The sequence below is a fragment of the Neodiprion pinetum genome, chromosome 3 (assembly GCF_021155775.2).
Source record: "Neodiprion pinetum isolate iyNeoPine1 chromosome 3, iyNeoPine1.2, whole genome shotgun sequence".
NCBI lineage: Eukaryota > Metazoa > Arthropoda > Insecta > Hymenoptera > Diprionidae > Neodiprion > Neodiprion pinetum.
In genome coordinates this window covers 37,426,097-37,442,649 of record NC_060234.1, presented here as the reverse complement: position 1 = coordinate 37,442,649, position 16,553 = coordinate 37,426,097, and the positions used below count along the sequence as shown (strand labels likewise).

General features: G+C 43.4%; 1 protein-coding gene across 6 annotated transcripts in view; it reads left to right on the top strand.

Moving 5' to 3' along the window:
• The window catches only part of Msp300 (Muscle-specific protein 300 kDa), a 137,750-nt gene that overhangs the window by 42,920 nt on the left and 78,277 nt on the right, over positions 1 to 16,553 (top strand). For 2 of the 6 annotated variants that reach the window (XM_046618534.2, XM_046618536.1), the window contains 14 exons: positions 2,665 to 2,726; positions 4,225 to 4,320; positions 4,664 to 4,747; positions 4,885 to 4,977; positions 5,369 to 5,392; positions 5,572 to 5,750; positions 5,834 to 6,236; positions 6,395 to 6,541; positions 6,656 to 7,196; positions 7,755 to 9,438; positions 9,562 to 9,670; positions 9,755 to 9,769; positions 9,890 to 10,931; positions 11,010 to 16,547. In XM_046618534.2, coding sequence (XP_046474490.1) covers positions 2,665 to 2,726; positions 4,225 to 4,320; positions 4,664 to 4,747; positions 4,885 to 4,977; positions 5,369 to 5,392; positions 5,572 to 5,750; positions 5,834 to 6,236; positions 6,395 to 6,541; positions 6,656 to 7,196; positions 7,755 to 9,438; positions 9,562 to 9,670; positions 9,755 to 9,769; positions 9,890 to 10,931; positions 11,010 to 16,547 — 10,017 coding nt within the window. The remainder of the gene's footprint in view (positions 1 to 2,664; positions 2,727 to 4,224; positions 4,321 to 4,663; positions 4,748 to 4,884; positions 4,978 to 5,368; positions 5,393 to 5,571; positions 5,751 to 5,833; positions 6,237 to 6,394; positions 6,542 to 6,655; positions 7,197 to 7,754; positions 9,439 to 9,561; positions 9,671 to 9,754; positions 9,770 to 9,889; positions 10,932 to 11,009; positions 16,548 to 16,553) is intronic. The other 4 variants (XM_046618538.1, XM_046618533.1, XM_046618537.1 and 1 more) reach the window with 2 other exon arrangements.

The following is a 16,553-nucleotide window of genomic DNA, read 5'->3' as shown; positions in this document are numbered from 1 at the left end:
GCGTGTAGACATTATTTTTAATTAATTAATCACACATGTCGCAGACGCCTTGAACTTCCGTGAAATTCTCAATAATATTATTATGAACAACCACTAACATTAATACCGAGCGATACGGTTATCGTTATCCTCATTTTGCAACGGAACTATATTTTGACATTTACCTTATCGTCCGGCTAGAAGGTTAATTCCACCGGGATTTACAAAATCACATAGCAACTACCCCGTGTAGTTATTGTAATATCCCGAGATAAGGTATTTGGAATAGTTTGGTTGTTATGGTCACAGAATAAGAAAACGTGCTATGATTTCAGTAAATGTCAGGAACGTTTTAAGATAAAGTAATGTGTGTAACAGAGGTCCGAGAGCAGGTGAGCCTGGCTCAGGTATGGTAGATTGTTGACGTTGACACTAGCCTTAGGATCGACGTTACGTTACTAGAAGTCAAAGTTTTGCGCCAAGGTGTTCGTTAGCTCTGCAGCGTTCATCTTCTTATCTTTCTGCAACACCTGAGAGTCTTATTTTGCAAAGATTTATGCATAGACCTTATCCAGAAGCGTCCCAGGAGGCTGGCGACCATCGTTTGTGGTAAAAAAATTCAACTGAATTCTGAGCCAAATGCATCTCAATGCACCAAGTTGACATTGCAATGTCGAAATTCCTATTCTCACCTGATGCTGCATCTAGGAATTATGCACCGTACGATATTGTGTTCCAGACTGTAATTAAAGATCCCAGTCCATTTAACAGGCCCGCGACTACCTCCTCAAACTGGCAATGATATTGCGATCAACAGAAACGGTGGGATCGCGATCTCGTCTGCATGGCTTACAGGTATATTCTAAGACGAAAATTACCGGTCTATATTTACCTTGTAAAGACCTGCCGCCGGTGCAGCAATAGTAATTATTCCGCAGGTGCGGTACGGCGATTGAAATTCTAAGCTTACGCAATCGGATCGGAGTTTGGTCTCGGGATATTGTACAAAAGCGTTGCTGAACCCGAATCGCCGAGACCGCGACGAATATCGCAACGAAGTATTTGTGCAATTTGCTATTGAACCGAGGTGATAATTTAGGCGGTAATACAACGTACAAGTTGTCGCTTTGAAATCAAGTTCGAGATATAACCCATATCCATATAATATACATCGTGTAATATAATTATTTCTTTTATTTTCTCATTTTGTTTCTCTCTCTCTCTCTCTTTTTCTCCATCTCTCCCCCACAATGAAACTGTGTCTGTAAACAGGATGACATAATCGCTCGCGAGGTCGCCTCGTCCTGAATATAATTCTGGGGAATCGCTCAAGGCGTTTCATTTTGCCGTCGCAAAACGGGTTGCACAAAACGACCGTTACAGAAGTAAATCTTATTACAAATGCAAAGGCGGACAAGCTGTTGCAGACCTGCATTGTACCGTGCAGAATTGCGGTGTAAGTCTGTCTGGAAATTTTTACAACTGTCTTACGCATCACGTAGGTATACCTGCACACTGTGTCGATTTGACAGGGAATTTAATAACCACAGTTATAATCACTGGGCGGAACGATGAATGAATTCAACGTTAACTCGGCGTTCTTTAATTACAAGATTAATTGGGAACTACTCATACATTTGCCTTCGCGCAATATTCGGCGAGTCGCTCTTCGTGATTTTGGAGAAATAACGAGAGGAGCGTAAATCCTATAGAACTCGATAAGACGTGTCTGATTACTTACTGCAGGTGCACGAAGGATCAAGCCGATTTCCATCTTACGACCGGAGATTGCAGTCGATCCATAAATTGCGTGCACCTAAATTACGTCACTCACCGCCTTATGGACGTATCAAGGCTTCGGGTTGAGGCTGAGGTAACGTCGCATTTTTAGCCTTATTTCAACGGCACTGCAGATCCAGTTGACGAGCTTTTAGTTTCCAGCTAGATTGACGGGCTTATGCGATGAATAATATATCGTCAAAGCCGTACCAGCTAACAGTCTTCAACGGCGCACGTGATGCAGAGTATAATAATTTAGGCTTGTGATCTTTTCTTCTCTTTGAAAACAATAAAGCAATATTATTACAGGGAAAAGATTTCTTTTTTTTTAAAGCGTAAATCTGCTATCCGCTATCCATCACGTATTGCGACACTTCATTTAGGACGGGTTTTTATTTTTGGCTCAACTGATTATGTTCTCGTAACATCTCTCATCGCCGGTGAAACGTTTCGTCGTTTCTTATAGGTCAAGTTTAACTAAAGATACGAACAAACCCGTCTCGCGTCATTTTATCGACAGATAACTTCGTATCATCTTACAATTTACAATTATTCACGCATACTACTGAAATCAAGAAACATCGAACGCCGTCGATTTTCATCGCAGATGAATTTTTATTATACGGCACGGGACAGAAAAATAAATAGAAAGAAAATTAATGATCAAAATGCATTTTACCAATGCATTAACAGAATATGATTTACTCGTGTAAATAACACAGCTGCAACCGAATGTTGATGTAATGCTTTATTTTTTCAGCTTTGAATCCAAATTTTACTAGCACTAAAAATATATTAAGTGTTACAAAGTTTGAGTAGTTGCGAAATTTCTGGCAACCAGAGAGTGGATGGAAAACCAACGACTCTAATGCACTTATTTGCAGATAATTTAATTTTTTGTTTCAGATGAACAGGAGCGCGTGCAAAAGAAGACTTTTGTAAATTGGATTAATTCCTACCTCTCGAAGGTAAGCGGCTTTCCTTCTATTACCGTCCTTGAATTACGAGGGCTGATCGATCGGTGATAGATTGGAAAAATACTATAGATTTCGTTACTCGTGTCCTGGTGTTAGGGTAAAATAAACGTCAAACAAGAGAATGTGGATTTTTTTAAATACTTCATAAGCGAGGAGAATTTTATAAAAGGCCAAAGTGAAATCGACGATTCGTTTAGGACTCGGAAATGACGAACGATCTATAGAATAAAAGCTGCGCGATGTAAGCTCACCTCCGATTTTCTGTAGGTACAACGGTTGATTGAAGTAAGGATAAAAAAAAAAATTCGCCAACCGAGAATAAATCTTGATTGCTTTTCCCATGAGAGAGCCGTACAACGTCATTCGGTAGACGATAACAACAACTTGTTATGACAATTTCTTCGGCGAGTTGACGTCGACGGATAAGAGTGAAATTCGCACACTCCGTTAAGACGCTGCCCATCAACGGAGGACAGCTTGACAGCTGCAATATAACGCAGTTATATTGAAAGATAATTATAACTTACTCACAACTTTCTCAGTACTCGGTGCATTTCAACCTGCAGCTCCTCTCTCGCGAGCTTTGAGCACCATGCTTGCAAGCTGCAACCTCCGGCACGATTCCTCTAGTTCAAAACTTGAAAATTAACGGTGTAGGCCGTACCTGGCTCGTATTTCACCCCGCAAACTACTCGACATATCCGCTCGTCTACCGCGATACGACTTCTCAGGTCGGTAAACGAGCTTTTTGGGCTTTCCGTGAACTGGCTGATTTAATTTCGAGATTTTTGGACAGCAAATTTCTATCGGTTTTACAATCGTTTGGAACCATTTGCTGACTCGTATTTCGGACCCGTCGAAGATGGAATTAATCATCTGGGAAAAATGCTTTCTCGGTATGCAGCCGGCAAAATAGTGGCGCCTAGCTGATACAGCCAGTCAACGACTCGGTCTAAAATGCGAGACGCATTGGCCTGCGGCCAGACTGAAAAGCTTGGCCTACAGAATTGCCGGGGAGGTGTTGCAGGCCGGAAAAAATTTTGCCAATTTTTCTTATGCATTAACAATCATGTTTTTGCACGACATCAAAGCACCAGTTGAAAGTGATGTACATAGCCTCTGCGAAAGTGCTCTACGGCATGAAAGAGTTCCGTCGTTTTTTTTTCTCTCCTCTTTTTTTTTTTGGGCTTACCTGTGGCTCTAAAAGGCAGTAGAGTATATTGTAGAATTGGCCCGCGGCTCACGAGAGGATTGCGTGGATATTTTGTCACTTATTTGTTTATCATTATTCACAACCACTTGCCAGGTATCTTGTCTGATTGATTATATTAGGTGTGATTTGAGGCAGTTTTTGCCCGAAGGATCAATCGCGGCATCATTATTCTCTGTTGAAAGTCATGTAGACACTTTAGTTACACGATCGGATATGCTGATTTTCAGGTTAATTTGAATTTTTTAATACATGTGTATGCATATTCATTGATTACAGCGAGTTCCACCGCTTCGAGTAGAGGAACTGATCGAGGATTTGAAAGATGGAACGCGCCTTCTTGCCCTACTTGAAGTTTTGTCTGGGGAGAAACTGGTGAGAATTAATCCTGACGTAAATAGAAACGGCATTACCGTATTTGGTCGCGGGTAATCAATCTGGGGCGACTGGTTCTTGCTAATCGTTAATCCCGTATCGATGCTGTACTTAGTTAGTTTTTTTTTTTTTTTTTACGTGAAGAATTCCGGAGTAAATGGATTGTCGCGTGATGTCATTCGGACTTCATACTGACTATATGAGACTACAAAATATCGTTTGACAATAATTAAGACGTATTCTGTCAACGGTTTTTCGTATATTCCTTCTTCTTTTTGTTTAATTAGCATAGCATGAAAAATTCTGATTGTTTGTGAATTTGAATGTTGAAATGCAATTTCAGCCGGTTGAAAGAGGACGTAACTTAAAGAGACCTCATTTCCTCAGCAATGCAAATACGGCACTTCAATTTTTACAGAGCAAAAAAGTGAGTATAGATTGCTTAGCGTACATAATAATAATAAATCCGAATAATTGGATTAATTTGTGAATATGCACAACAGCTCTTACCCTAGCAATTTACAACACACTGGCTATACCGTGGACGTCGTATTTTCTTTTCAGATCAAATTAGTGAACATTAATTCATCCGATCTAGTGGATGGACGACCTCCGGTAGTATTGGGACTTATTTGGACCATCATCCTGTATTTCCAGGTATTTTAGATCAACCAGCTATTTTCGTTACAGTATACACGTCATTAGTATGCGATAGCTGCTTCTAAATAGCGCATAACACATCCTGAGTATGTTGAGCACAGTATTATGATCGGGTTGATTTGGGGTTGTCCGGTGAAGACGTATGAAACCGAAAGTTAGGATCAAGTCAGGTAACGGTACCTAATTGATTCAAAATTCTGACTGTACTTGAAGAGATTCACGCATTTTCCTCACCTTTTTCGATTTCTCGTAAAGTCACTTTCGTTTCACGAAGAAAAAGATATTGACCGGGCGAATCGTGAATTTATTCAATTTTTATCCGAGTTAGCCCGATCGAGCTAGGTCGAAAAATGCAACGTTGCTAACTTTATCTATTCTAACTAACAAGCTACGATCAAAGGATCGAAGGCGGGTGAGTAGCCAACAAAGCGTAACAAACAGAGTAAAGAGATATATTAAAAATGGGCTTGCGAGCGCCCGTGCACACTGCATCATTCTTGCATGCCTTGCGCGACACATTTTAGAACGCACGCTAGATGTCGAAAATGCAGTAAGACCCGCGCAATCACAAGACCTCTTCTTCTTCTCTAGATCGAAGAGAACACCAGAGCCCTCGAGTACTTGGGCCAGACGTGGGGTAGCCAGAGCAGCCTTGACAGCCTTGGCACCCAGGGTTCGGCGGCAAACGAACGCCGCCGACAGAGCAGCGAGAAGTGGAAGCAGGGCGCCAGGAAGACGTTGTTGCAGTGGGTGACCAACGCCTTGCCGAAGTAAGGATTGGACCTCGATGACAGCCCGCATCGCGAAGGAAAGGCGCGTTTAAGGCGACTCAACGCACGTTTTTTGTTCACAGGGACGCCGGAATCCAGGTACGAGACTTCGGGGAGAGTTGGAGGGATGGAAACGCGTTCTTGGCCATAATCGACGCCATCAGAGCCAACCTGGTCAACATCGCCGCCATGCGAGAGGCCTCCAACAAGTCTCGTCTTGAGACGGCATTCCAGGTCGCTGAAACAGAGCTGGGAATCGCCCGACTTCTCGACCCCGAGGACGTTGACGTGCCGCGTCCCGACGAGAAATCCATCATGACTTACGTCGCTCAGTTTCTGCACAAGTACCCCGAGCCCAGAAGCACGGGGCCTGACTCGTTTGCCGCTGTGCAACAGGAGTACGACTCACTTTTGGCCTGGCTCAACGACAGGACTAGACAACTTGAACAGCTCGATAGAACCAACGCTTTCCCGATGAGCTATCCGGTGAGATGAAACATCTAGTGTTCGCGAAGCGTTCTACTCCATTCGTTTGTTACAGGCTAATTTCATTCATTTTCGTTTTCCAATCAAGTTTTCCATTCGTTTAAATATTGAAGATACTTCGATTACTTAGCGTTTATTTTGAGAAATTTTGCATTCAGGAATACATGCTGTTCAGAAGTGAAACTGACGACAAATCAGTCAGTTACCGGAAACTTCAGAATCTTGTCGATACTCCGAGCATGATCAGCATAACTCGAGACTCTTGGAGACAGATTGAAACCTTATGGAATAAAATGGAAATCCTGGTAAGTCACGCAAGCATGCAATTGTCACTTATGGTCTTTAGTTTTTTTTATTTTCATGACGCTGATGATCGAAACAATGATTTTATAATCTACGTATACAATTTCTTACGACAGATGCTACGCTGGCTTTGGCTTCTGGATTCATCGCTCCCCGGTGAATTTGGAGAAGTGGGAAGATGGCTGGCTGGAGCCGAGCAAATCCTCAAATCGGACGGTGACATCCCGGATGAAATGACGGAGGAGACCGCAAGTATAATTTCAAACAAGCTCGAAGAGCACAAGAAATACTTTTTGGACTTGCCGGAGGTTACGGAGAAATTCCAAGGCATTAGAGGATCTCCTGTCGCTCAGCAAATCTCTCTGGAACAACTGGAAAGCATAGCTTCAAGACTGGCGACTTTACCGACTCGCGCTGCTAAGCGCAGAATCCGTCTTAAGTTCCTAGAACACAAATGTTGTCTGATCGCGTTCCTATTCTTAGTCGAGACGAAATTGAAGGGCTGGAGTGTGAAGTACGGAACAGAGGATAAAGTTCATCAGATGCTCGAACAGTACAGGAACTTTGTGTCGAGAAACAGAATATTCCAGGAATTTCAGAAGGCGTATTTGGACATGCAACAAGTCGTTGAGGAGTACAAGAGGGAGGGAGACGTTGGTGAGTTGACGAGATAACTCTACGTATTAACGTTAGAATCACATAATTATCGTCACAGATATGCGGTAATTACGTGATCTATGACTTTTTTCTGGTGAAGAAAAAAAAAACAACAAGTAAAATTCTCATACATACATCTTTAGTCGAGAGGTCACGCGGCACGTTTATAGTTATCTAAGCAAGTGTGATAATGGCTTGGCGTTCATCGGTATTTTTATTCCACTGACGCGTTGGACATCAATTCTTGAGTTACGACGTATCGAGTGTTAGATCGGTAACACTGCTTTTTAATAGATAGGAGATAGATTACAACTACTTAGGAAGTTTATTACTCTTGTGTTCAGCTTCTTTCGATTTAGCGCCGATAAGGCCGTTATGGTATAAGAATTATTCGCAAGTGTGTTGGAGGCACTCCTTACAATATAAAGCATTATAAGCTATAAGTCCATTTCAGAATACTGCCTCACCTTCATACATACACAAAATTGAGTAACGTTTAAGCTTTGTCACGGATTTATTTATACCCAATGAACTTATGAATTGGCATTTTTTTTACAGACCGGCAGGAATCCATCAGTGCCGATCGATTTATGCGAGAGACCGGTGAAAAGTGGAAAAACGTATCAATGGATTTGCGCTGTGTGCAAAGTATGCTTGAAGAAGTTGTTGCATATTGGCGTCGCTGGGCCACCGTGGCGGACGATTTTGAATCTTGGCTATCCAAGGCTGAACCGGCACTAGAATTACCGGATGAGGAACGAATGGAGTTCTTCCAGGACATCAGCGTGCGGAAAGATAAATACCAGCAGCTATCAGACACCGTTAGCTTCCTCATAGCAACCTCCGACGAACAGGTTGCTCTTCAATTGAAGGACCGGTACACCCGAATGACATCGAGATGGGAGCACCTCTTCTCCGAAGCGAAGCAATACATGCACGCCGGAGATTTACTTAGAAATAGAAAGGACTACAGAGCGGGAGTTGAGACCTTGCAGAAATGGTTGAGAAACGCAGAATCAGTACTATCCACGACGCAGCTAACTTCGACCGAAAGAATCAAGGCCTACGGAGAACAGCTTCAACTTTTGCACAACGAAGTCGAAGGAATAGAGGAGCTGTTTAGGAACATTAGTAAAAAGTTCCAATGTCTTATTCAAGACATGTCACGGGAGGAAGTCGATAAGATGATGAACACGTTGAAGAAAGAGAAAGAGGCTCTCGTCAAGGTCCGCGCTTTGATACCGATGCAGCTGCACTTGTATCACCAGCTTCTCGTTCAGCAAGAATCCTTGGAAGCTGGGCAGAAGGAAATCTCCAACTGGTTAGACGAGGCGGAACGTTTGTTGACCTCAATTAATCTTGCGGGAGGCAGAGACGCGGCCTTGGCTCACCTCGATCGTCACAAAGCATTTTTCTCACGGACATTGTACTACAAGTCCATGTTGGAATCTAAGAACAAAGTTTTCTCCAGTATGGTGAAATCAGTGGACTGTCAGGCGAGTACAGAGGTTGCCGAAGGAGGAGCTGCTCTTCGTGATTTGAACGACCGATTTGCTCACGTTTCGCAATCAGCACAGATATGGGAGCAGCGACTTCAAGAAGCCGTGCGCTGTTGGACGAAATTCCGTGAGTGTGAAAGACAGATTTCGGAATGGCTTTCTGCTGCGGAAACCTTGATAAACGACAAACACATCGACAGTCGTCAATCCGTGGAATACCACAAGAACTTCTTTGGGAAGGTTAACGAAAAATGGATCCAGGACTTGGTCAACGCGGGTCAAGATCTCAGGAACGCTCTACCGGCAGAACAACAGGCTCCGATCGTCGAGGCTTTAAACAATCTGCAAAAACGTTGGAAGGAAGTCTTGACATTTGCACCGCTTCATCTGATGCGACTTGAGTTCCGCCTTGACGAGGCTGCCTTTTTACAGTACTTGAAAGAAATTGAGATGGAGATTAATTCGGAACAACAGGCACTTATTAAAAACGACGATGTTGGAGGGATCGTCCAACGAAATACGGAGTTCTTCGTGAGTCGCGGTGTCGTTTTAGAAGTAGAACGCTGCCTGCAAACCTTGAAAAAGATCAGCACGGCTTATCATCTCCTTAAGCCAGACGACTCAAGTCTTAATGAAGCAGCTCAGAGAGCAGAGAATCAATGGGAAGACACGGCACAACGCGTTGAAACCCTGAGGGAACAACTGCGCAAAGTGCCTGAACAATGGGCTGCTTACAGACAAAAGTGAGATTCTGTTCATCATTTCTAGTCATAATATATTTCGGGATAATGTTTCATAATATGAACCGCGATATTAAAAACGCCTTTGTTAAATTTCATTAAATTTTGCTCTTCCTTTGATCACAGGTTTAACGAGATGGTGCACTGGATGGACCACGTTGACAGCACTCTGAGAACTATTTTACAGGAAGTGAGCTCCTTGGAGGAATTCGAAAAAGAGAAGACGGTATTCCAAGTAAGTGAAGTTATCGCTGATTTATTTATGTTTCGTCGACGATTTACTGAGTAGATTGTATTTCTGTCCTGCTAACCCGGATAGCTTCACACGGTGACGGTAAATATGGAGATTAGATGAGTTTACGATTAGTTACTAATTACATCTACTTTTTTTCGCGATAATGCCGGTTATTCACATTACACATTTTTGACGTCCAATTTGTTTGTTTTCCAACAGCAAATATGCCGCGAGGCTGACAGCAAACGAGAGGAGATGAAGTGGTTGGTACAGACGTTGGATAGCCTCGCCTCGAATCGTTCGGATCACGAAGCAATATCTGAGCAAAATCAACTGGAACAACTTATCACGCGTTACAAGAACTTGATACCAACAATTGAGATCACGATGACAAAGACGGACATCTACTCGAAGAGTTATACCTACCGGAAAGAGGTCCGTGAGGTTTGTACTTTACTCGAAAAGGTCCGCGAGCAATCTACTGTTCCTGTTAAACCCGAAAGTATCGAGATCTTGCGCAAAGCACTTTCGCACCAAGAGACGCGCCTCACTCAGCTGGAACAACAGAGAGCCAATATTGTCAGTATGCTGCAACGTGGAAAAGACATACTGAAAGATCAGCACGCACCGACCTTCGTGTCCTCAGAAGTCCAGCAACTGGAATCAAGCTGGAATAACACCTATGGGCAGAGTATCGAGGCTTTGAAGACCTTAAAGAGCACTCAGAAACTCTGGAGCAACTATCAGCAACAAAAGGAGGAGGTCTTGAATTTGATAGAGCAGGCAGAAGGCGAACTCAGGGGCGTCGAGACGGGCTGTCATGATTCTAACCAAATGTCTGCCGACCTTCAGAGTAAACACGAGCTGAGTATCACGTTGCGCAAGGCTGCCGAAGAGATGTTGAAGAAGCTGAGAGATGTTTACAGCAACCTTTCAGAGGTTACCGCACCCGAGAAGAGACCCGTTTTGGAAAAAGAAATCACTGATGTAGAAAAAAGGCTTCACGTCACCCTTGAGACTGTTCAGGAACGGGTCGTTTTTCTACAACAATTTAATGCGAAGTGGACCAAGTTCCAAGCCAGACTCGGTGAATTACAGTCTTGGACACAACAGAGTGCACCGCAACTTCTCGCTCAGATACAAGAAATATCAACATCTCCGGAGGAACGTGTACGCAAAACCGAGAGCCTGCAAAAACAGATATACGAAAAAATAACCGTGTTGAAGGTTCTCGACGAAGAGTCTTTGCAATTGGTAAAGGGTAAGTGTGATTCTCTAGTGTAGTAATTGTTATGAAACAAGTATATACACGGTAACTGATTCTCTTTTACATTTACAGATGACAAGGACAATCTTGAGGCGAAGAAATTACGTGCGGAAATTATAGAACTTCAAGAAGCTGCGAATTCTTTGAACAAAAGTATCGTCTACCAAAAGGAAATGGCTGGTCGCAATTTGGCTACATGGAAAGAATATGAAGTTGGTATTCAGCAGCTCAAGCCTTGGGTAGAACAGGCCGAGATCAAAGCAGCTACGATCGGCTCGAAACCGTCCACGCTTGCACAGGCAACCGAAATGCTGTCAACGGCAAAGGCTTTCGAAAAACAATGCGAGGAGCAGCTTCCACAGGTCCAAGAACTGTGGGTACTTAGCCAACAGATCGCGGGTAGAACAGTCGCACCTGACGAGGTGGATGCTGTTCATACTCGGTGGAACTCCGTCCACGATGTAGCCATCCAAACAGCAACTAAACTGGACAAACTAGTATCGTCCTGGAACACGTTTGAATCAGAGGCAAAGGAATTTGACTCTTGGCTGCAGGTTAGCGAGAAGGGATCTTTGGAGGAGCCGAACGTAAAGACGCCGGAGACGGTGAAATTAGAACGAGAACTTGCTCGTTTGAAGGAATTCAACAAGGACATATCCGACAGGCAAGCCCAATTGATATCTCTGACGCAGGTCTCAGATCACATCAGTCATGGCCTGGCGTTGGAAGGTGCAACTAATTTGAAGGGACGGGTGGTTGAGATGAAGGCTCGCGTGAATAAGCTAGCTGACATTGTCAGAGGCCAGATAAACCAAGTATCAGACGCTTTACTTGCCCGACAAGAGTTCCAGATTAAACTGACAGACTTTGACAACTGGATGTCAAGACTGAGAGCAAACATAGCTGAGATCAGCGATGTGAACGCTGATAATGTCGACACGAACCTGCAAGCAGTCCACGCGTATTTGCAGGAACATTCTGACAAGCAGCCCAGCTTTGCTGGCATTTACGAAGAGGTAAAGCATCTTTCGGAACAAAGCTCACCGGAAGAAGTGGCAGCGCTGAATGAACTTTATTCCTCTCTAGCTACGAAGTACCAGGCTCTTGAGGACGATCTGAATCAGAAAAAGAAAGGACTCGAAAAATGGGCGGAACTTTTGAGCTGGCACGCAGACACGAGTGCCCAGTTGAGTCACAGTAAGTATCAAGTCGATGCCCATAAACCAACTGTATCTGACTTGGAAAGGTTGACATCAGAATTGCAGACGATGTCGACTAAGATTAACACTTGGAAGGTACAAGTACCCCAGGTGGACACTTCGATGGGTGTGCAAGTGCGCGATAAATTGGAGAAACCGCTGACAGCTTCCGCTTTGGTGCATGAACTTGAAGCCAAGGCTGTCACTCTGCAGACTGAACTCGCTACGAAGCGTGACAAACTGGAAAATTTGAGTGCCCGTTGGGATAACTTCAGAAAAACGCAGCAAATTTTAACAGAGGAAATTACCAGAACACAAACCACACTCCAGGATATCACCATGAAGGTTGATACCTGCGAAAAGTTGGCTCCAGCGGTTGAGCAGATTGAGCAACTAATCGCTGATCATCAGCAACGTGAACCGGAAAAGGAAACTCTGCATCGTGAGGGAAATACCCTGATGAAAGAGGATCAGAGAGCTGTGACTAATATCCAGGTTGTCTTATCTTCGACAGATGCCAACTGGGAGAAAGTTAATGAGCTATTGAGAGAGCAGAAGAATAAATATGCCGATATGGATGGTGGTTGGAAGCAATTTTTAGAAGCTAAAAAGAAGCTATCCAGCCATCTTAAACAATCAAAAACATTGTGCCAATCTATACAGGAAGTGCCAAATGATATAACGCAAGCAAGCGCTGCTCTTGACAAGCATAAGAAAGCCGCTGATATGCTGAAGAAGGGAAAGCAATCCTTGGAGAAAATGGACAACAAAGCGCAGCAGTTAATCAAGGAAGCGTCACTAATGCCAAACTTTAAGTCTGAGCTTATAGAAAAAGACCTCGCAAAAATGCGCAAGCAGTATCAGGACGCGTATACAAACGTCGTGGAGAAGACTCAGATTTACGAAACTCAGGTGATCATATGGAAGCAAATTGATGAAGCAAAGTACGAATTATCGAGGTGGTTGAGTGACACAAATGAAGCATTGATGAGTGCCTGCAAAAATTTATCTGATGCTGAAAATGGGCAACTGAAGCTTGCCAGGTATCGCGACGAATTGCCGGCTCACCAATTACTCCGACAAGGCATTGCAGCGAAGACTGCCCAATTATCGAAAATGAATAACAATGCAAGTATACCCACACTGAAGTCCCTCAGTGATTTGTTGGACGATCAATTCAGGGTCGTCAAGGAGTCAGCAGATAAACTGGAGTCCGTGACTTCGTCATTCCATGAAAAAGAGAAGAATATTCGAGAAGAACTAAAGCGATCTGGAGAGGCGATTTCGAAAATTCGTGAAGACATTATTAAGTGCGATGATCTAACGGGTGAAAACACGAAGATTCTTGCAAGGATCAACAAATGCCAAGCGCTAAAAGGCGAATTGGAACAAGCCAACAATGCTCTTTCTGCCGTAGAGAAAAAGGTAACAGACATGTCCTCGGAATATCCAGCTATTTCCAAGTCTACGTTACCTAAGGAACTTCAAGCACTACAGCAACGTCATGACGGTGTGGCCAGTCATGCTGATAAGGTAAGCGCCACTCTGGTAGCCTTCTTGACAAAGTTGTATCACGAGAAATTTGGAGCCCTGCAACGCATGGTGGCCACACATAAAGAAAAGGTAGCTTGGTGTGAACCGGAGCAAAGTAGTGATCGGTATAATCTTGAGGTAAAGATGGCTTCGCTCATTGATGTAGAGACGGGAATATCTGATTGCGAATCCCGTAAAGCTGACGTGGATAATTCATTAAAGTTGTTGGAGTCAGTGGAGAGTAAGGAAACAATGGTCGGTTTAAAGGCAGAACGCGACAAGGTTGCTGCGGATTTGAAATCGCTGAAGAAAAGTTATTCGAAGATAAAACAAGTCTTAGATCGCAATATTGCTCTGTGGCAACGATACGAGCTGATGTCGGAAAATGTTTCGAGTTGGTTGAAGGAAACTGAGAATAAAATTAGAATAGAAAGTAGTGTTCAGGTAACTCTCACTGATGTTGAAAATAAAATCAAGGAAATAGTTGAGTTCCAGACAATTGTCTCGAAGTATGAAGCGGAAATTAAAGAATTGAGTAGCTTGGGCGAAGACATTCTTAAAGTGAGCCCAGAGTCCCGTGTTGGCCAGTACGTAGGTCACTTGAACACTCGCTATCAAGCTATTGTGAAATTTTTATCATCGCATTTGGAGCGCCTTGAAGAAGTTGCAAGAGGTCGCGACCAATACCATGTCAATGTTAAGGAACTCGAAGCTTGGATTAAAGGTGCTGAACAGAAATTGAACAAGTTTGGTGAGATCTCTGGACCAAAGGCTATAACCTTCTATCAATCGCGATTGAAAGAACTGAAAGGATTCGCTGAAGAACGTGAGAAAGGTCAAGTAATTTTGAATCGTACTGCAGAAGCTGGTGAAGCTCTGTATTCCAGAATCACGCCAGAGAATCGAGAAACCATTAGAACGGAGTTACGTAATCTCAGAAATCAAGTGGAGTCATTGACGGACCGAGCTAACGTTATTTACAAGCGAATTGAAAGCGATATGATGCACAGGTCATCTTTCGAGGACAAATACTCTCAAGTCAAGCAATGGGTATTTGATGCTCAGACCAAACTCGCAGAAAAGTGCCACCTCTTGCCTAACCTTCAAGAAAAGAAATTGGAACTCCACTTTTTCCGAACAATCGCTCAGGATGTGAACGTGCATAGAAATATCTTGCAACAACTTCAGGACAGACTTCCGACCATGTCAGATGACGACGCAGCTGAGATGTTGAAAAACGTGATCGACGCATACGATCAGCTTTCGGAGAATGTTGAAAACAAGATTAGTACGTCAGAAAAGTATGTGGCCAACCATGAATCTTACTTGCAATCGATTGAAAAGATGCGAGACTGGATCAATACTCTGGTAAATGAGGCATCGCCTGTCACAGATGATTTAACTATCGACAGAGACACTGCAAAGGCAAAAATAGCCCTCATAGAAAATATACTTCAACAAAAGCCTGAAGGAGATCGAATTATGAAAGAGGTTACCGACCAGTTGAACGTCGTACTGGAACAAACTTCGTTGCAAGGACAGCAGCCTCTTCTGAAGCTACACAGCGAATTGAAGTGGGACGAGTTTATCCAGAAATGTCTCGAATCTCGAGACAAGTTGAATCAACTTTTCGACAAGTGGGCAGAGTTTGAAAAGGTCGTCGAATCGCTAGAAACGTGGATAAAGCAGATGGAACCACAAGTTAAAGATCAAAGTTTGAAGAGTACGGAAGACACTAAGCGAATTCACCTGCAGAAATTGAAAGGACTGGAGGAAGATATAAATGCGAAAAGTGGAGATTTTAACGCCGCTGTTGAAAAAAGCCAGGCAATCGAAGGTGAGTCAGAATTGGCCACGAAAATATCACGACAAGCAACGAGATATCAAGCTATCAAAAATCAAGCAAAGGAAGCAGTCGCGCGATACGAACAATTCGTCAAGGAGCACAAAATCTTCAATGAGAAGTACAACCAATTCTTAGAATGGGTTCGTGACGTTGATAGGGAATTGAAAAAACACAGTCAAATCGTCGGTGACTTATCGGTGTTGCAAACCAGGCAGAAGAACATACGTGACTTGGCCGACACTCGAACCAAAGAAAATGCTAAATTTGAATCGGTCATAGACCTTGGAGAAAAATTGTACGCTCATACATCACCGGATGGTAGAGAAATTGTTCGTCAGCAGTTGCGTAACTTGAGAACCGTGTGGGACGGTTTCTCAGAGGACTTGCAATCCGCGATGCAAAAGTTAGATCAATGCCTGATGCAATTTGCTGAATTTTCACTTTCTCAAGAGCAACTTACCACGTGGCTCCGTGATGTGGAACGTGCCATGCACCAACATACAGAGTTAAAGTCATCTTTACAGGAAAAACGAGCTCAGCTGCAAAACCACAAGATAATGCATCAAGAAATAATGTCTCATCAGGCCTTGGTGGAATCTGTTTGTGACAAAGCTCAGCAACTCGTTGATCAAACGAAAGATTCGTCGCTCAATGTCTACCTGCAATCCATCAAGCAACTGTTCCAGAATATTGTGGGTAAGTCACAGGATCTGTTGGAGAATCTGGAAGACTGTGTCGACAAACACAATCAGTTTAATGCACAGTGTAAGAGTTTCACTGATTGGTTGAGCGGTGAACACGAAAAACTGCTGGAGTGCAATGATGTCACGGGAGAAAAGGGTGATATCACTCGCCGACTTGCGACTCTTGCTGTTCTGAAGGACGGACAAACTCAGGGAGCTAATCGTCTTGCTAGTCTGAAGGAGCTAGGCGCAACTGTTTCGAAGAGTACCGCACCAAAAGGACAAGAAGTCATCAATAAAGAAATTGCAAGTCTGGAAGCCGATTTGCACCAACATCTGAGTGAAATCGGTAAGT